The sequence below is a fragment of the Phalacrocorax carbo genome, chromosome 12 (assembly GCF_963921805.1).
Source record: "Phalacrocorax carbo chromosome 12, bPhaCar2.1, whole genome shotgun sequence".
Lineage (NCBI taxonomy): Eukaryota > Metazoa > Chordata > Aves > Suliformes > Phalacrocoracidae > Phalacrocorax > Phalacrocorax carbo.
Window position 1 is genome coordinate 22,954,315 of NC_087524.1, and position 21,185 is coordinate 22,975,499.

Here is a 21,185-nt window from a genome sequence, read left to right on the forward strand (position 1 = left end):
ACCTCTGGTCTCCCCTCTTCTTCTTGTAAAGCACCAGAGCCTTGTCCTTGCTGCTCCAGCTTCAGCAGTATTGGGGTGGGAAGGGGGGTCTCCTGGGCGCCCCAGGTAACCCGAAAATGGAAATCTCTAACGCCACTGCTCCTCCTCCCTGCTCAGCTGGGCCGTCCGATGTGCTCACAGCTGGATTAAACCCCTTGCATTAGCTTGTCCTGCCTTCAGGCTAAAAAACCAGAATGGTTTGCGGGTTACATGTCATTTATAAACGTGCGTTTCTCCCAGCATCGTGCCGTAGGGCCCTCGATATTGCCCAACCCCGCCATTTTCCCCCATGTAAATAGGAGACAAAATGCCAATCTGTGCTTCCAGAGATGGCAGGAATCACCACGTCATGGGTGGCACTGAGGGGAGCGTTCCCTATTAGTCATCAAAGTCAATGGAGCACGACACAAATCCTTCTTCATCAGTTGTACAGTTCGAACAGATAGTTACATATATAAACCTTACAGAAATGTCATGCTTGTTATTTTTGTCCAGATATACTTTTTGTTTGATCCATGTTTTTATATCTTTTTCTTGTTTCAGCCTACTGAGGAAGCTCGAATCGCTTCTACTGTTATTAACAGGAAGACAGCACTGAATACCAAGACAGAAATAGAGACATTGCCATTTCGAAAACCCCAGATATCTCTCATATTTTGCTACTGGCAATGGAAGGTGCAATCTTTCTGACCCTTTCAGACTGAAGCTGAACTAGGGTATGTGGAAATTTCTGCACAGGCGGCACCTGGACCACTGAAACCTCAGACTGAACATTTTGAAAAGCTAGAACTAAGTCAACAAAGAAGAAAGCCAAAAACCCCCTCCCTCTCCTACAGCCACAGGCTCCTTCCCGGAGTCCTGGCTCTGCTGCTTGAACTGACTTTCAGTGGAAGTCCTGGCTCTGCTGCTTGAAATAGCTCTCAGCTTTATGTAAGGAGCAGTATTCTAATTCAGATAAACTGAATGCATTTTCATTCCCTGCTAAGCAGGTAGTAAATTGCTTCTCTGTAGAAGTGACCGTGTCCGGTTTTATATGTCACGCATTTATATTTGTTATTCATAGTCATTTAAAAATCTGTCTGAAAGAAGATTTTAGGAAGAGATCCAGAGGAGTAACTCTCGAAAAGATTAAATGTGAATGAAAATGAAGTGTTTTGTTCCAAGGTATTTCTTCATAACACAGCGTGTGTCCAGTGGTTGGTTGAATATCCTGCAAGCCCAGTTTTAGGGAAAAACGTGAAGCTATGTTTGAACCCTTCGAGAAATCAAGTTGTAATTTTGGGGGGAGTTTTTGGTAGACCATGGCCCACAGCACGGTGAGAAAAGTGGCACAAAAATTTATCATTTGCTGTCCCTAAATGATGACAAAAGACTTAACATTGTCCCAACAAAACGTTCAACCTGGAAGAGTGAATGGCAAACATGTTGTCCCTGATCTGCACTCTGGGCTGGGGGAGGCGGCAAAAGGCAACAGAAGATTTTATCACCTTGAGGCAAGGGAGCCCGAGCCCAGGAGGCCGGCACAGGAGCCGGGAAGGGAAAATGCATCCTCTAGAAAAACAGGTGAAGGAGGGGAAATGCAGAAGAAATCCCACCAGTGTGAGTCGCCAAGTGGGAACTGCAGACGAGTGCACAAGCCTGGGCTGTGGAGGAAGGGCCAGAACAAGCTCCCGTCTGCAGCTCCCCACAGCTGCAGCATCACGAAGGTCCCCGAGGCGCAGGATGCGGGTGGGACCTGCCCGTCCCTTGGAAGCATGGGGCAGGAAGCAAACCCAGAGCTCCTGACAGGTAAGGCTGGTTAACTGGAAACCAATTTATTATATCATTATATGTACTGTGTAACTTCCTTTACATGTTAGTCCCTCTTGCTCAGGTTGAATTGTTTGTGATGATAATGCAGAGGAACTTTTGTAATTACCAAATGTAAACATTATCTATCTATCGGTCTGTCTGTCTATCTAGCTATCTGTCTATCTATCTATCTATCTATCTATCTATCTATCTATCTATCTATCTATCTATCTGTCTGTCTGTCTGTCTGTCTGTCTGTCTGTCTATCTCCATATCTCTCTCTCTCTCTCTCTATCTACCTACCTACCTATCTGTATCTATATCTATCTATATCTCTACCTATCTACCTACCTACCTATCTGTATCTATATCTATATCTATATCTATATCTATATCTATATCTATATCTATATCTATATCTATATCTATATCTATATCTATATCTATATCTATATCTAGATATCTCTATATCTATCTCTATATCTATATCTATATATCTATATATCTATATATCTATACCTATATCTATATCTATATCTATATCTGTATCTATATCTATCTATCAATCTCGATCTCTATCTCTCTATCTCTATATATCTCTATCTCTCTATCGATCTCTATCTCTATCTATCTCTATCTCTACCCATCTATCTCTACCTCTGTCTCTATCTCTCTAGCTATCTCTCTATCTCTTTCTCTCTCTCTCTCTCTATCTCTACCTCTCTCTCTCTTCTCTCCCTCTCCCTCTTTCTTTTACTTTACTAATTTAGGTATCAAATTTCTGTATGATATAATCACAAATCCTAACTTTATTTCTTTAAATCAGTGGTCACTCTTAACAAAAAAGTACTAGGTAGGTAATGAAATGCACTGTCACATTTGTATGAACAGCAAGCAGTCGTGCTACTTTAAAAATGCACATATTAAATGCAATAGATGAAAATTTCATTTTGGATTGAAAAGACAAATAGTATTCAGAAAAGTATTTTAATTCACGATTTCACTTACTTTTTTTCTAATTTACGCTGGTAATGAGTTACTTGGCTGGTAGACATGACGGGGACAGCAGCAGTTACCCTAGCACTGCCTGAGGCTGTCTTTTTTCAAGAATATTTAAGAGTACAGGGTCGTTAAACGGGGCACCAGAACCCAGCTAGACGGTTGACAGGAAATTGCTGCTACCACAGCCTGGGGAGTTTGTCCTGCCCAGAAAAACTACTGCTCGCGGGTCCCCCTTATCTCTCTCCCCAAATGAGGGGAAAGCCCTCAAATCTCCAAAAAATAACGACCTGGAATAGAACTGTTGTTTTCCAGTCACTCCTGTGGATAATGCTCCGGCTAACTCAGTCAACAGGCAAACCAACAGGCAAATCGGAGCCTCTGTAGTGCTTGGAGGCCGTTCCTTTTCTCGGCTTTGTTGGGGCCGTCCCAGTACTTGCTGACGTTGCACTTGTTGCACTAGAAGTGCTTCTCACAGGAACTTGTCTGCTGTAAAGGAGGAATTGTCTCTCTGTACTTCATCCCATCAGTTTTCTTTTTTCCCAAATAGTTTTTCTAAGCAGAATGTTGATCAAATCTGAGTTTTAACATCTTAAGGTGTTTGACTGCAGGCAATTGATTTGCTGCTCTAGATAGGATTGCTGCTTTTAAAATCAGTCAGTCGGACCTAGGCTGTCTACATACAGAGGGAAGCACATGGGGAGCGTTAGGAATTATTTGTCTTGCATGGCGCTCACCGAGGTAACCTGCGCCCAGGGTTAGGTTCAACAACGCCTGCTCTTCTTCAAAACCTGCAGTTGTACATCTCAGCCCTGCCAGCTTTTAGAGAGGGGCCCAAATCCTGCGTGTCCGTCAGCGTCACGCCAGTCTCCAAGGGGCTGGTGTTTCCCAGGCAGTAAGATCAATGAGGTCTATGTGTTTAGTAACCCAAAAAAGAACCTTAATGGAGTCAAAGGAGGGAAATAATTTAAATCAGGAAATGGTTGAGATAAGTATATGACAATGGGAGGGCTTTTTAAAACCAAGAGCAGATTTACAAAGATGGCAAACTTTGTTTTGTAGAAGAAAGACTTACCCAAGTCTGACTTTCACGCGAAGCGTGTCGTGAGGCTTTCCAGGAGCGTTGGCAGGAGGGTGGTTAACCTCCGGGTCTCAGACTGCTCCGCCTTGCTACGTGGAGGCATTTCAGGTACTTGCCAAAGCAAAAATTAAGCGCACGCACATGGGGCTGGCAAGCCTATAGACTCCGAGTCGATATAACTCAATGCATGCATGCTTTCAGGATCATACCGTTCTTACACCCTTAGCACACCTGCGTGTCCGTGTTTCAGCAGCGCTCGCGCGCAGCGGGCATCGCACCGTGGCACCACCTCCCACCTATGGCGAAGGGCTGAAGCGGTGGGTGGGAGCTGGTGCGGCAGGGGCTGCGGGGGCTGCGCCCAGCCCTTCCCAGCGCGGGGCTCGGTGCAGCCCGGGACATGCTGGGACGTGCTCCGGCGAGATGGGAAAGGAAGGGAGGAGTATTGAATAGGGACCACGGGCTGCGAGCGGCACAGGGTGCTGGGGGCAACGCAGGACAGCGGCGTCAGAGACGGCACCGGCACAGGAGGCCAGTCACGGTCCGACGAGTGGGGTTTTTCTGGCTTTTCTTAGTTTATGACTGCTTAACTTCTCAGCATACTTCTAATAACATTTTGATATGAATCTGTGTTTGTATACATGCATATCTATGTGCAGGCACAGAGGAAGTTGCAGTTTCAAGTATTTTATACAAGTATTATTTATGCACCACGTTTATGTGTTAATTATGCACCAAATTTAAATTTCACTGCAAGACTAAGCGCTCCTGTTGGGTTGAACTTGACGGCGGCCAGAGCGCGGCTCACCCGCACCCGGCCGGACCGGGTGTGGGGCAGCAGGGCTGGGCAGAGCGGGGGGATCCCGGGGGGGGTCCCAGTTGTAGAGAAACCCATCGGCTGGATCAGCCACCGGAGGGTGCTGCAGGCAAAAGGAAGCTGGAAACAGGTTGTACTGTAGGGAAATGAACTGCTGCTTTATGGGCTGTTCTGTTGTTTCGAGCAGTTTTAGGAAGTTGCTTTAGGCCGTTACCTATCTCGGTTATTTTTCAGTATATGTTTAAGTCATACGGGAGATCGGAGGCTCCTGGGGATAGGTAGCCCTCGCGTCTTTCCAGATAAATAAGTTGTCAGTTAAGCTAAGAGAAATTCTTCCTGATATAAGGGCTTGAGCATCCCAAGATTTTTTTTTCCCAATTACCTTAGTTTAATTTTAAAAAAACAACATTTATTATAACTCTAGTTGATATTTGTTTATTCAAAAGAAATAACATCTGAAACATGCTGAAGCCCAGACTTTCATAAGGGAAATCCACACTTGATGCACAAGCTTGTACTTGAAAGCATGTACTTCAGGAATTTAGCGGCACGTGTCTAAGCATATATTCGGTCAAATCCTAAATGAATGCTGGGAGTTACACCCCAGCATTAGACCCATATTTCATATATCTGGCCCAAAGGATTTTTGGTTGCAGGGGAAAACCCCTAAGACCCTGCATATTATCAGATGGAAACCTGTCCCTCGGGTTGGAGTTGCTCAGGCCATGATGCTCTTGGGTTTGGAAGATGATTTTCCCTGTTCCCTATTTTTTTTTCTGCCTACAAGTGTCCTGTACTCCCTGCCTCGCCCTCACAAGGTGTGCACGCCCCTCCGGTCTGCGGCCCCATCCACCACCCCGCAGGAGGTGGCCACTGACTGTGCCGTTCCCCCAGTCTCTTGGGGGAACCCCTGTGGTCCCAAAGGCTTCGGGGGCCACCGGTGCGGCAGGAGGTGGGACCCCAAGGACCCGAACAGCATGGGAGGTCAATGGGGATGTGTCCCACTTCCCCAGTCTGGCGAAGAGGACCTTTCAGTCCTTCCTTACCCCTCCCACATTGCCTTTCCTTCCAGAGGATGGACAGACAAACAGACGCAAAGTTAGGTTCGCCCCCAGGCCCTGACTGGGACTTAAATAAATACGAAGGAAGAGCTCCAGCACGACGCTGTTGCCCGCAGCCAGCTCTGCCAAGAGGAGGGTGGTCACAGACCGAAGTTCTCCGTGGTCGGGGTGGGCAGAGCTTTGTAGCAGAAATTATGGGGGTTTGTACCGTGTGGGCTATAATCGCCACTGCTCGTGTGGCAATATCTGATTGAGTAAGGAAAATTGTCCTCAACACAGAGTAGGCTCTGTGAGTAGGTTGTGGTTTCCAGTGAATTGATGCAATTAGTCCCTCTGTAGCGAAAAAGTTATATCTCGTATCGTATGCTTTGTGTGTGCGTACGGGTATGTAAGATGGAGAGCTGCGAGACCCGTCCTTGGAGGAGCCCATAAACGTGTGCGTCTGAGGAAAAGGGGTAGTTGGCCATCACTACTGCACAATATCTTTCGTAAATGAATTCCTTCTGATAAATACATTTGAGGCATTACGTCACGTTAACCTGGACTGAAGACTGGCACAGATAAAACTGGAATGACAAAAATAGGTCTTGTGCTCCCCCTTACAAAGGGATATTCCCATGTGCAGAAGGATCACATCTGGGGGGTGATCCAGTTTGATTCATGACTGTAAGGTTTCCTGTTGGTAACAGAAGATAGTACTGTAATTACAATCTTAATTATTTTAATCTTAATTAAAACATTGGAAATATTAGTATTAAAGGAAGATTATTTACATTTTTTCAGTGACAGGAGGATGGAGAGAAGACCTCAGCTGAAAAGAGGGTTGCGATGTTTAACTGGCACCTGTGGAACACAAGTGCTCCAGGAGCGTGGGGAGAGGCCTCCCCCCAGACTGTCAGCGATGTCGGCCAGCAGCGGGCCAGCTTTACGCTCATCGTGGACAGTAACCCATGTATTTACAGATCCTCTCGCCCTTGTGGTTCTTACATCAGTATAAATTCTTTCTAGAAGTGCTCTTAACGTTTTTAAGAAAGAATATACAATGTGTTTCCGACGGTAGGCAGCAATTAGAAATACCAACTTCAAATCTTCAGAATCTGGTCTTTTTATTTAGCTGTGGGTAGCGCGTGCAAGCGTGCGCGGCAGAGGGGCGGGTGGCATTTCTCCCAGCGAACGCCGGCAGAGCTCCCGCTGGGGTCACCTTCTTCTGCACCAGTGCTGGATCTGTCCATGTGAGCCCGTTTGGTTCGCAGATAATTACTTTTCTTTAAATTTATGCATTGATCCCAGAACCAAATTGCTTTTTATTGGTGTGCTTTAATTGTCAGGAGGCATTGGGTTTTTTTAAGGTCAGCAGCACATTTTCCAGAAACAATCCACAGGGGAGATGACGAGCTACTGGAGCTTAAATTTTCCTGTAAATTCTATCAGCTGCCTTCTTATATATATATTTTTTCATGCATTTTGAAAGGGGCTGTAAATGGCTTTCTTCACAGGGGTACGGAGGTGAGGCTAATGAGCTACATTATTAGAAGTCTAATTGGCAAGTCTTTGCTGTGCGGGATGACCCAAAACGTTTTTGATTAAAGTGAACTGTGTAGGGAAATTCAAGCCACCAAGACGACCCCAGTCGAGCAACTGGCATTCACGGGAAGGTGCAGAGGAAATGACCGAACGGCTGCTCATTTTTACTGCACTGTAAATCTTGTGTAACTTTCTTGATCTCAGTAAAAACCAGAATTTGGCTCAGTAATCATGAAGTGATTTCCGGCAGATTAATAATTGTCAATTTATATAAGAGCTTAGGGTGTCTCATTGCACAGTATTTCTGCTTTAATGTTTCAGGGTTGTTGCAAACTGAAATGCATAGAAATGACAATGTCAGTCTGAATTTGCAGATGAGATGAGATGGAGGGCCTCAGGCAGGAGCAGCGACATCGCTGGTGCTGAAGCGATGGATAGCTTCAGCACGGTGCAGATTTGAGGTGAATCAGGGAAAGCTCTTTGACCATGGAGAGTTTATAAAGAGGCTATTTACTGCTTTGCTAACTCCCACAGGAAAACAATTTGAAGCAGACCTGCTGAGGTTTTCCTTCTCTGCAGAACATCTGTTCTATTATGGCAGTAACTTTTCTTTGTGTTTCCTGGCCAGGCTAAGAAAGGGCAGTACCTGGGACAATTCTTTACGTTGTCCTCTCTACGATCAAGCAGCCCACATCCCTGTTCTGTGGTAGGGGTATCTGATATACAGTGTAATTCATACGGGTGCTCTTGTATCTGTGAGAAGTAGTGAAGAGCTTTCTTGGAGGGTAAACATCCTGTAATTTGTGCACAGCAGCAGCAATTCTGCATCGTGCCTGTCCCCCCCAGAACCTCAGGAGCTTCCATCCCAAATCCTTCTCTCAAATAGAAAATTGCAGACATGCTCCCGACAGAGCCCGGAGTTTGGAACAAATCCCCACAGAGACATTTCTACATAAACTGACCGTTTCCTGGCATGCCTCACGGTCTAGACATGCTCCGCAGAGACTCGTTGTTTCCCATCAGCAATGTGAACGTTTCACTACCAGCAGTGCAGGGTTTTTGTTAGGGAAAAACAACAAATCAGTAATTATAATCGAACTACACATTCAGCATAATTCAGTACAGAACTGAGATTTGCATTGTAAAAGCCTGGTCCATGGAGCTGTTTTTAAAGATAATAATTCTTTTTCCAAAGTACTCCCAGGCAGAGCAGATGCAGTTGTCATTAAGTCTGAAGTGTTCTTCCCCTTAATTTTATTATTGCTGAGTTCTTGTAAATAACAAGGATGCAGATTTTTATAATGTACTGAATTCAGATTAGTCTGAAGAATTAATTAGCTGGAAAACCTATTATAAAGTGAACTTCTTTTAAAAATGCATTATATTTGTAAATTAGTATGTCTGTGTATACACTCCCCTACATCTATACATAGCTACATTTGTATATGCATAGCACTAGTTTGCAAGGCTTCACCTTTGGTGAAGTTGTCATATTGCTACGTAACAGCACAGGAAGAAAAAACAATATTTTTGAGCATAGAATCATAGTTTGGGTTGGAAGGGACCTTTAGAGGTCATCTCATCCAGCCCCTGCAGTGAGCAGGGACATCCCCAACCAGAGCAGGTTGCTCAGAGCCCCGTCCAGCCTGGCCTTGGATGTTCCCAGGGATGGGGCACTGACCACCTCTCGGGGCAACCTTAGCCAGGGTTCCACCACCCTCCTTGTAAAGCATTTCTTCCTTATATCTAACCTAAACCTGCCCTCTTTCAGTTTAAAGCCATCACCCCTTGTCCTATCACTACATGCCCTTGCAAAAAAGTCCCTCTCCAGCTTTCAGCTTTCTCATAGGCCCCCTTCAGGTACTGACAGGCCGCAATAAGGTCTCCCCGCAGCCTTCCCTTCTTCAGGCTGAACAACCCCAACTCTCTCAGCCTTTCTTCGCAGCAGAGGGGCTCCAGCCCTCGGATCATCTTCATGGTCCTCCTCTGGCCCCCCTCCAGCAGCCCCGTGTCTGTCCCGTGCTGAGGAGCCCCGAGCTGGAGGCGGTGCTGCGGGGGGGTCTCACAGAGCGGGGCAGGGGGGCAGGACCCCCTCCCTCGGCCGGCTGCCCGCGCTGCTGGGGATGCAGCCCAGGGCAGGGTTGTCTTCTGGGCTGTGAGCGCACATTGTTGGCTCATGTCCAGCTTTTCATCCCCCAGCACCCCCAAGTCCTTCTCCGCAGGGCTGCTCCCCATCCCTCCATCCCCCAGCGTGTGTGGATACCGGGGGTGGCCCCGACCCAGGCGCAGGACCTTGCACTTGGCCTTCTTGAACCTCATGAGGTTCAAGATCCTCAAGCTTGTCCAGGTCCCTCTGGATGACATCCCACCCCTCAGGCACGTCAGCTGCACTGCTCAGCCTGGTGTCATTGGCAAACCTGCTGAGGGGGCACTCGATCCCACTGCCTATGTCATTGATGAAGGTATTAAAGAGCTCTGGTCCCAGTACGGACCCCTGAGGGACGCCACTTGTCCCTCATCTCCATCTGGACATTGAGCCATTGACCACTACCCCTGGGATGCGACCATCCAACCAATTCCTCATCCACCGAACAGTCCACCCATCAAATCCATATCTCTCCAATTTAGAGAGAAGGATGCTCTGGGGACAGTGTCAAAGGCCTTACAGAAGTCCAGCTACATGACAGCCATAGCTCTCCCCTTACCCATTGATGCAGTCACTCCATCACAGAAGGCCACTCGGTTGGTCAGGCAGGACTTGCCCTTGGTGAAGCCGTGCTGGCTGGCTTGAATCACCTCCCTGTCCTCCCTGTGCCTTAGCACAGCTTCTAGGAGGATCTGTTCCATGATCTTCCCAGGCACAGAGGCGAGGCTGGCAGGTCGGTTGTTCCCTGGCGCCTCCTTTCTACCCTTTTTAAAGGGCATCATACCCTACTCTAGCATAAATTAGCAGGAACCTTCTCCTGGGTCCTGTCAGGATCCTCATCCTTTCGCTTCTGATAAAGGGCCAAGACGCACAACAAAACACTTAAATATTATCTGGAGAATCAAATTTTAAACACAAATGCAAATTAGCTGGATTAAACTTAATTTTTTACAACTAGTTCACAGTGCTGTTAGGCACAACTTTTTGTGAATTCATGCTCTTTATTCACAAAGATTTCACATAATAGGCCTGAAAAAGTGGTAAAACTGTTTGATAGTATCATGGACTTTATGTATCCCTTCCAAGGCTATTATTATATGCATATATAGAAACATAAAAATGTTGGTTTGAGATGTATTGGGAAGAGTTACAATTCTGAGGATTTTTGGTTAGATAATTAAGTGAGAGTAATGAATATTTGACTTACTGTTTAGCATTGTTAGCTATTAGGATGCTCTGTTATCGAGCCTTAAGCTTCTAGTTTTCTGGTTTTCTAAAGACACAGAAACGTTGTGTGTCTGCCTGCCCGGCTGATCCCGCTGCATGCACACCTGGGGGTGCCGGATGGCGGCAGAGAGAGGACAGCCTGGCCGGGGGTGGATCGGACGCGGGACGGCTCCAGACTGTGCCAGAGGGGTTAATGTAAGCGCGGCTGCGTGTACGTGGGATGGTGCTGTTTCCTCCGTGACACTCTGCTGCTTACAGGGTTTGGGTGTTACTGGGCTCCACTAAAATCAAAGAGAGCAGGATGTCTCCTTGCACCTCTCCTCCGCTCCACAGTGGCACAAATGGGGGGGCTTCCCCCATACGTGTGCCGCGGCCAGCCCCAGCCTGCCCACCCGCCTGCCTCCGGCCCCGCACGCCCCCAGCCCACCACTTCGCTGCACGCGTGCAGGTGGCCTTCAGCACACGTACGCGGTGGGGCTGATACGCGGAGTGGCCGTGTCTGCGCTTCTGGGTCGTTAGAAGCGCCACATAAACCTCCCCCAGGAAGGGAGAACATGTCCAGAAAAGGAAGACCTGTAACAGCCTTACGCAGATCTGTAGAGGCAGACGCAGGGAATTTTGTTCTGTCAATGGCTTTTCTAAAGACAGATTGCCCCAATGGCCAGTTTCCTTCTTCTTATAAACAAGAACATGCCCCAGGGAGACAGCAAATTGATGAAATGAGTGTCAGAACGGCTGTCAAGGAGATACCAGCATGCGTTAGCAGTGCTGTGATGGTCACGAAGGTAAGAGGAGTGTAAAATATTCACACATCACCAAATCAAAGCAACCTTTTCAACCTACGCTAATTGCCCCGAGAGAGCGACTGTGGAATCCTAAAGGCTGTAAATTTATAACCTAACAGGTTTCTGAGAGTGTTAATTGTAGCTGTGTTTCCTAAAAACTGCCATGAAAAGGTCATCTAGGGAAGAGAGCTATGCTTCAGTAAGATTAAGCAGCTGCCTTCAACCCGGAGGACCCAGGGATCCTCGTCAGGGCTGGGACCGGGGCTGACGTCTTGCCCTGAACGCTCGCCCTTGGGCTGCCTTTCCCCCAGGAGCAGCCCGGGTTCCAGCCGGGGCGCCAGCCTGCGTCTGCTGCATTAGCTCCGCATTTACGCCTTGGCTAGGTTCCCCACCGCTTTGAAACCCTCCCTTCCGCAATGGCGTGTATTAATGCTGCAGCTGGTCTCCTATCTGTGACCTGGTGATCTAGAATAAGAAATAATGCTTGCGAGCAACCAGGTTCTTGACAGATGGACATGCTTTTATTATTTTTCCGTCTTTCAGAGCTGCTTCAATGACTTGTTTCCATTGCCCTTCAGAGCCGATGTAGTACAGAATAGGTGAACCAGGGGGATGTTTTTATTCCCTGCTGTGGTGTGTAGTTATGCTTTTCAAGGATTACGAACGCCTTGGCCATAAATTTAGCCGCGGGGCACGTGTCCCCCTAACGCGGCGGAAGGGGCCTGTGCCATACCTGCTTGAGAGCGGGTCTGGGCAGGGACGATGCTGAGCTCAGCCCCAGGCCCGGGCAGAGGCGGGTGCCAACCTGCCCGCCCCAGCTGCCGAGGCGGGCGCCCCCAGCTCGGCGCTGCCGCCGCTGCCGTCAAAAGGCTCCGTTTTCTGCAGATTACTTTTGAAAATACAAAAAATCCGTTACTATTTGGCTAGGCTGAGTGGAGCTGAATGGATTCTCTGTCTGCAGTTTTCACAGGAGTGCCCCAAATATGAAATTCCTGATCCCCGGCTGCCCGCGATGATGCTCCCAGCTAACGGCTTTATTTCTCGTGGGCTTCTTCAGCCCTTCCAGCTGCGGCAGCAGATGGGTGCCTGTGCTACCCAAGGGATTCCAGCCATAAAGTTACTGCTTCTCCATGACAAATAGAGATTTCTATAAGCGTTAAATGCTAATACGGTTTTAAAATCCACATTATTGCAAATGTAGAAGACAAATATTTTAAATTCTTTAGTTGGAAAACAAATTAATGCTATTTATGTTTTCTGGGTATGTAACAAATAGTGATATTATCTCATATTTGATATATAACACAACAAGTATCATAGCAAGTCCTGAGCCGGGAGGGACCCGCAGGGATCGTCAACTTCAACTCCTGTCCCTGCACAGGACACCCCAAATTCACACCATGTCTCTGAGGGAATACGTAAATATACTTTAAAGCTATTGTACTATATTTTCTAAAACCTTAATGATTGTCTTCTAATAGATTTGTCTTTTTAAAGAGCATTCTAATATCATTTACCAATTACGTGAAAAGTGTATGTAAATGCATTACAAATTCACTCATAAGCACCATTTACCCAAATTAAATACCCCAAATAATTAGGGGGTGATACCAGCAATTAACATAAGCCAGGTTTCAGTGCAGAACCAGCCATTATTCTAAAAACAATGCGTGATGACACAGAAAAATTTAACCTGTTCTGGTGGGAGTGCAAGAACCGGGGCTGTGCCGTCACGTGCTGCTTTTAGGAGGGTATAGGAGCCATCAAATAGTTTTAAATACAGATCTCGTTCTCCGTTACACGCTGCTTCAAAATCCAACTTGAAAAGAAAATGCGATAGACAACTTCTGTGCACATATATATTATATACGCATATGTGTGTGTGAAATGAATAGTATTCTGCTTATTTCCAGAAGATTTTATCACAAATAAATAATTTGTAATGGGAGGAAACAGCTTTTAAAAACCCTGCTTTTAAGCATCAAAGGATCAACACTATTTTATCCCGTAGCAGAAGCAGTTTATCATGTATCTGTGTCAGATTTTCTCCTATCTCCATTAAAGAAAGATGGGTAAGCCTAATTGTGCTGCAAGAGCCCCGGCATTCTGCGCTTCATGAGTGCGATGCTGGTGCCCGGAGCCCAGCTTTGCCCTACATGTGGGTCTGTTCGCAGCATAAAATCATGACCAAAAACGAACAGAAACGGTTAAAAATCAGACGTCCTAGTTGTTGCCCGTGTTAGCCACAACCTCAGCAGAGCCCCAGCGATGGGAGGCGGAGGGCGGCGGCTCCGATCTAGGTCAGGGCTTGGCGCGGGCAGCTCGCATTAGGGAGGCGATGCCTGAAATCCCCAACCCGCCCTGACGGCAGCGCCGGCTCCAGGCTCGCCCCAGCCCCGTGAAGATGCTGAAAAGGTTCACTGAATCCCAGACTGGTGGGGGCTGGAAGGGCCCCCTGGAGCTCATCCCCTCCCACCCCCTGCGTGAGCAGGCACCCCCAGAGCAGGGGCACAGGGCCGCGTCCAGGCGGGGGGTGACTGTCTCGTTCAATTCAGGGGGACCCGGGGCCCCAGGAGCAGCGTTTCAGATTCCAGTCCTATAAATATTTATGAAGTGAAATGCTTTCATGCTCATGAATAGTTCTTTTGCATAGCATATGTTCACAACGTTTATCAACATAAATGGATGATGTCGGGTAATTTTCCTTCAGTTGGTATATTTTACTATTTTAGGGGGGAAAACCCCAGAATTTTCCGAATCGGTATGGTCAGGAACAAAATGCACCATAGATATATTCACTGGGATGTCTTGCAAACAAGTGCTCTTAATTCTTAAATGCCAAAATCAAAGTAAAAATTAAGAATTTGGGAACAAATTAAGTGGACAGTAGAAGACTGCTGACGAGTGAGGCTCGCAGAGCTGGTAACCAACACTCACGCCACAAAAGCCACTTGGACGTGGCCTTAAATGCAGTCAGCCCTGCTGCCTGGTGTTTGCTGCTGGCCGGGCAGCCGGCGGGCGCGCCAGCGGCCGGGGAAGGCAGGGCAGGGCCGCGGGCAGCCGGCGCGAGCGCGGCGGGTGGGGATCGGGCTCACGCCCGCGCCGCGGGAACGGGCAGCATCAGGGCAAGCCTTCACGTAAAGGGAGACGGTGGAAGTTGGCTGCGAGCGCTGCTTTCTCACGGGAGCTGCTGCGCTCGCAGCTGAACAGCGTGGGCAAAAGGCGCGACGAAATTTTCAGTCAAACTAGCTTTGCCACAGCCCTTTTGTGTTTTTTTTTTAAGCTCCAGGCAGGATGATGCTCCTGTAGAAGCCTCTGAATTTCTGCAGACTTCTTTTCTTTGCTCAGTAGAGAATTAAACTAGGGAAATTGCATGAGTGGTCTTCAGCCACTCATCTGGCTCACACAGTCAGGTATTAGCAAAAAATTACATCTTAAAAAATAAGGTGCGCTAGTTCCAAGCTGTTGTTGCAGCTGTAATTTGTGTAAGTACTGAAGGATCCATAAATATTATTAGCCTGATCTTTAGCTACTGTAAATCACGAAAACTTCATTGCAACTAGCAGAATTTCCTCTTTCTCACCAAAAAAAAAAAAAAAAAGAAAAGGAAAAAAAAAGGAAAAGGAAAAGAAAAAAGAGAGGTTGTCCCCTCTTCCTCACCAGGGACCTGCCCCATCGCCTTCCCTGACATAAAACCTTCACCATTCTGTGGAACCTGTTTGAACTAAATGGCCACTTTTTTTTTTTTTCCCCATTTGAAATGATTAAATAAACCCCCTCCATATTTCATTCTGCTCATTATTTCTTCCTGTTTTCTATGACCTCCTCCCTCCTGTGCAGTAGATACCAATGGGTTATCTGCATTTACAAGAGGAGGGGTCGAATATGCTGTAAATTTACTCATGTATGAGGATCTAGAGGGAGAGGAAGGGGATAATAAGGAGGAAGCCATGCCTGGCCCATCTTTCTTAACATGTAAATGAAATTCCACCTTTTTATTCCCAGCATGGACGGTAAGTGGGAAGACAGGAGAGACTTTGCATTCACAGGTCCGAGTGACAAAGCCTGTGGTCCCCAGGGGAGGGTGGGATCCAGCCCCGCGCCCGCAGGGTTTGTGCGAGGGCTCTCACAGCCTGTGATAAGGGTCCCGGGAGCCTCATTCTTTGGCCCCCCCACCTCTCGCAGAGGGCAGCTGGGTTCCAGCCGCGTTCAAGGTTTGCGGATGATAAAGCCCCTCGGGCTCTCCGTGGGGGGAGAGGGGTGACCCGCTTTAGAAACGCCCGCGGCATCTCTGGCCCGGTGCAGTGCCCAGGGTGCCGGGAGGAGCGGCCGCAATGCCGCCGCGCGGCACCGGGCTGGGGCAGGCACTGCTACGAGCCTGGGCTCCCAAAAGGCCGTCAGCCGACGGTGCTCGGGACTGAAGCCACCGACTGAGGTTCGTCCTTCTAACTCCTGGCAACTCAGCCCTAAGCAGAACGCCTCCAGGCTAGAAATGGCTGGTTTAGCCCCCAAATTCACCGTGTCTCTGACCTTTTCGTCAAGACAGCCCCCGAGGTTACCGCTGTGACGGGGCACACCACGAAGCACGACCTCCCAGCGACATTCAGCGCACATCGCTAGCGTGCTCAAGCAAGTATTATGTCACATTTTCAGCCAATTTCAACTTGCACCCCTGTTTCAACTGATTATTAACTCTGGTTAATGGAAGCAGTGTAAGATAGGTAAAGCATTAACTTAGGGAGCTGAGTTACTGCCTGTGCGTTTTAGCTGCCGTTCTGTTTTTCCCTGAGCACCTCTCGTATTTCCCCCAGGAACTGCGAGAGGCGCAGGCCCAGCGCTAACGCTGTCTGCCCCTCTCAGCCGTACGGCCGCTGGGGCTGCTAGCGCGGGGCAGCGGGGCCGCCAGGGCGGGCGGCCCATCTGCCCAGCCTCCCTGGGGACCGCCTCGTCCACCACCGGCGGCCTCCTCGCTTCCGAGCCTGGCGTACGACGGGCAAGATCCTGCGAAATGGGATTTACAGCTCAGGGTGGTGTCTTCAAACAAACCGCAGCAAATCCCCTTAGTGCCATTTATAGATAAAGAAACGTATATTTGTGTGTATATAGACCTCCTTCCGCTGCAGCCTTGGTAAGAGGCTGTGCCTAGTAATAACAGGCAAATTAAGGCAATAATTCCTTTTCCATATGAAATTTTAGCCATAATCTTTGATGAATTGCATTTCTGAATGGCTCCATTTCAGGGAAGCTGCAGTTTTTCACAAGCAGTGAACGCTCCGGTGCACAAATGTGAGAGCTCCATCCATTACCATTTTTGAAATGCTTCTTTTGTCCCATTTTTACAGCTTTCTGGAGAAAAAAAAAAAAAAGCTCCCTTCTTTGGCAGAAGATTGCATGGTGTGAGAATGATAACTGAGTTCCTTTTGAAGTAAGCAAACATCAGCCCTCCAGACAGGGCCCCAGACAGCATTTAAGTGACATCTGAAATGGCAGCGGACGTGATCGTGAGTGAGGGCGCAGCACCGTGGTCACGACTCGTCGTGACGTCCTTACCCTGCCCGGCGCTGCCGACCTGGCTGCTGTTTAGAGTGACACAGCCATGCATAAATCAAAGTGGCAGCTTTAAAATTCCACGTTATTTACTCTTGCTTTCTCTAGGTTCTGTGCCCTTTTAGGAGCTGCTGATTGAAATTCTTGGGTTTTTATTTTCCACACAGGAGCAGCGCAGCCCTGTCGCGAGGCTGCCAGGGAGCTGCGGGCTGGGCGGCTGGGCCGAGCTAGTGCCGGGGAGGGGGATCCAGTGATCCTACTGGTGGGGGGGTGCGGGGGAGACGGGGCGGGGAACGGGGGTTTCTCTTCCTTTCTAGTCGTTGGCTGAACTACCCCGCTTTCCGTGTGTTTGCCCTAGAAATTGCCCCTCTGTCTGCTGTTGGTCTCGTAGCTAAGTGTAGATAGACACCGAGGAAGAGCGGTCCAAGAGCGGAGCAGACGAAGGGATGGGGCAGCGCGGAGGCAGCCACCCTTCCCACCCAAGGGCGTGATCTCCTTTCGTGCCATCCCTCCTCACCTGAGGAGGCCAAACGCGGCTCTGCAGGTTATTAACTCGCGCTCTCCATGACACGACTCCTTTCTCTGTCCATTATCCCTATGTAAAACTATCAGTAGGAATCAACTGTCTCTGCAGTGGCTTACGCTGCTGCGTGTCTCTCTGAGGGCCCCGGTGCCTGGCGGTAGGATTGAGCATCTGCTGCTATCCCGGCGACACATCCTGGCGACACAGGGAGGTGTGTGTCCGTGCGGGATGGCCACTGAACCCTGGGTTTGGCAGGGGAGGGCGGGAATCGCTCCCGCTCGGAGGGCGCGTTCTGCCGCCGCGTTGGGCAGCCTCTGCCAGCTCCTTGCCAGCTCCGAGGTTTAGCTGGATTGTCTCAGCCTCTCTCACCTTTCCTTTCTGAGAGCAGGAGAATCCGTACCCCTCCTTGTAAACGACAACTATCAGACGAATCGCCTGGGTGCTCGTTACCGACTGTAACGCAGAAGTGGCCGCGCCGCAGCGCGTTGCAGGTCGCTGCTCACGCGCTCGCTCTCTCGCGGGGTCCCGATCCGCAGCGCTCCCCGCGGCCCCGGGATTCACCTGCACCAGCGGATGCGCCGAAGGGGGGATGTGGGCGCTGCGGCGGGTGGCGTCAGGCAAGGCGGCCCCAGAAGCTGCGTGAGGACAAACGGGGCAAATTTTAAATTCATTATTTACTATTGTCATCGGTATGTTCTGAGTGTTACCTGAAACCTGGTAGGGGAGTATTGCTTAAGAGAATTGAGTAACATAACATATGGCACAGCCTGTAGAAAATAGCGCGTTTAACGTTTAATAGATTTATTTTTTCAGAGAACAACCAGCGGTCGGATAAGCCTGCTCCAACTGTAGGCTCAGCTGAGAGCTACTTAACGCAGTCCAGCCAACCCCATGAAAGGGAAATGTTGTAGTGCTCGGGACTGAAACTCCCAGCTGTAGTTAATCCTTGTATTTATTTTATTCTGTAGGTACCTGCACCGCTCCCAAAACTTGTGTCGAGTTTATAAAGCTACGAAGAAAATCCCTCGATACTGAAATTCTAAAAATTCTCCAGATACTTGTACATCAATGGTCTGTTTTAAACCAGGCAGCGTAAACAGCAAAGGGAGCTAAACCACCAAAACGTAAGAAAATGAATTGTTCAGAAAAGTGGCATATTTGTAGCGAAGTAGTATGACCTTGTAAGCCAAAGGTTACGGATTTTGGTATCAGCATATGATTATATTACAAAAGCAATTTAACAAACTCCAATTCTACCAGATGCAAATACCAATATCGGGATTACATTGATGAGCTACATTTTCACTTCTGCATTTCGTGCTTAAAACATGTGTCCGTTCTGAGTTCTACTTAAATATTTAAGGTCTTAAAGTGTATTATTTACCTGGAAGAACTGCAAACAATAGTTGAGGCGACCGCCTGCAGTCCAAGGCACTGCCGAACTCTCGCCGGACGCCTGCAGGACGCCCCGTGCTGGCACCTCTCCCAGCGCCTGAAGGGAAAGGCCCGAGGACGCAGCCCCGGGGCACGGGAATGCGGGAGCCGCTGGGGGCGAACGTGGGGGTCCCGGGCGCTGCCGGGGCCTGGGCACGGGGCCGGCCAGCGCGTTTGGAAGCGGCGTGGATGCCTTTCGCCGCTGTTCGCTCACTCAGGCCATGCTTTTGCACGGTGTGTGCATGCGTCTAGAATTTCGGTTCCGTTTTCCCATTAATTAGGCTTTCTTAATCACGGCGGGTTTTTTTTAATTACAAAGGTAACTGTACAGGACAGGTACACGTGTAAATAAGGGATTATGCTTATGTATATGTCAATATTTGTATGTAAAAAGATGTGTACATAGGAAAGAAAAAAATGGCTCAAAGAATGTTTTCAAAACTGTTTCTTTCTTACAAATGCACAAATGGGAAATTTATGTAAATGTGCTCCTTGATTTCAGCGTAAGGGTTTTTGCTCAATTTTCAGTCACTTTGAGTTTGATCCAGCTGGGATTTTGTACGTCGGTTTGTACGAGTCCCTGACCGTGGCACGGAGCCATTCTGGAGACGGTGCCACCCTTCGCCCACGGACGAGCTGTGTCAGATCCCGTTTGCCGTCTCCTCACCTCTGGGTCTTGCGCGTCTTTTAAAAGCACGGTCTCAAAGCCACAGGACTGCGGCATGGGGGGCACTACCCTAATCTGGGGCTCTGTCCTGCAGCCCCTCCGTCCCTCGGCGCAGGTGTGAAGCAGCAGAGGAAGGTGGGGTTTCCACCCGGGGAGGGACCCCAGCCATTCCCGGGCTGGCGAGCGCCCGCTCCTCGGGGAAGCAGCGCAAGGCAGGGGCTGCCAGCGCCTCCCGTTCCTCACCTGAATTTTTTAGAAATAGAAAAAAAAAATCTTTTAGAAATTCCCCAGATTTCCTTCAAATAGCGACACGACGGGGGGCGGATAAACCAAGCGCATGACGGGGTGCGTGGCTGACAGAGCTCGGCCGCTGCCCTTCGCCACGGGGGCCGGCGCAGCGGGTGCAGACGCGCTCCCTCGGAGCAGCGCAGGGGTGCGAGAGGGTCCCTGCCCGGGCGGGCACGGGCCGGCTGCCGCCTCCGCGCCGCGGCGCGTCTGAACTGGCACCCGCTGGCATTGCAGCTCCCTCTGCCAACAGCCGAGCGTTGTGCGTTTCGGGCCTGTACTTCTTGTTCAAGCTGTCGGAGGACTGTGGCTATTATTTAAAGTGTTCTGCCCTAGTAATATCTGTAGCCTTCAGCGTACCCTCGAGTGCCTTACACAGCGTGTGAACAAAGCTCCTGACCGTGAGGAGAGAGGGCACCGCCAGTCCCTCGGGGGGGACCGATGCCAAAGCCCTTCGCATCCCGGACGCCTCCACCCGCGGCGGGCAGCGTGCGTTAGCACAGGCATGGGTTTAGTTTAGACTCAGGAAATCGTATTGTGAATATGTGTATTAACCCTGTACTTACCTATTGTACATTTTATAAAAAGGAACTATTGTAAACTTATGCAAAAGGTAAACCAGAGAAAATGTTTGGTTTTCTTTTTTTTCCCAATGGCCGGTGTGCCGTGACTTGTGTTCTGATATAATCTCCTAATAACCGTATCCTAAATGCGTAACGTTTGGTTCAGTGCTGAAACAGTGATTGACAGGCCTAAAATAGGGCTGGATTGGTCAATTACAGAATTTTACACATATTTTTGTATTGTGATTCATATGCTATATATCAAGAGACTTTCTATTCATTTGTAAAATACATAAAGTATTGGAAACTTTTAATAAAAAGACCTGTTTTAAACCTTCGAACTAGAAAAACCGGCTTGGTTCTTCTCCCAGGTTGCACAACGGAAGCCTTTGATTAGTTATAGTAACTTTGCTGATTTTTCTTTTATAACACAATAATTTTGAACCCCTTTTTAAGTTCTGCGATGAAGTCGTGAATTAAAAGGATGCCAGCCGAGCCTCAGCGATGCGGCGGGCCTCCTGCTGAGCCCGGTTCGACTTTCCTCAAGTTCCCCTCGCTCGACGGCCGCTGGGGGTGAAGCCCCCCGGCAACCCCCCGAGGTGAGCGGGCGGCCGGGGCCGGGGGGGGGCGCGGGGGGGGAGCGGCCGGCCCGGTGCCCTGCTGAGCTCGGCCCGGTGCCCGGCTCTGCCCGCCCGGTGC

The 21,185-nt window shown here is 48.9% G+C and overlaps 1 protein-coding gene across 19 annotated transcripts in view; it reads left to right on the forward strand.

Annotated features, from left to right (window-relative positions):
- The window catches only part of JAKMIP3 (Janus kinase and microtubule interacting protein 3), a 107,127-nt gene extending 86,033 nt beyond the window's left edge, over positions 1 to 21,094 (forward strand). For 11 of the 19 annotated variants that reach the window (XM_064464405.1, XM_064464413.1, XM_064464410.1 and 8 more), the window contains 2 exons: positions 583 to 1,827; positions 18,506 to 20,823. In XM_064464405.1, coding sequence (XP_064320475.1) covers positions 583 to 729 — 147 coding nt within the window. In that variant the 3' untranslated portion in view covers positions 730 to 1,827; positions 18,506 to 20,823. Of the gene's footprint in view, positions 1 to 582; positions 1,828 to 18,505; positions 20,824 to 20,942 lie in introns of those variants that run through there. The other 8 variants (XM_064464414.1, XM_064464415.1, XM_064464416.1 and 5 more) reach the window with 2 other exon arrangements.
- The last annotated feature ends 91 nt before the right edge of the window (positions 21,095 to 21,185 follow it).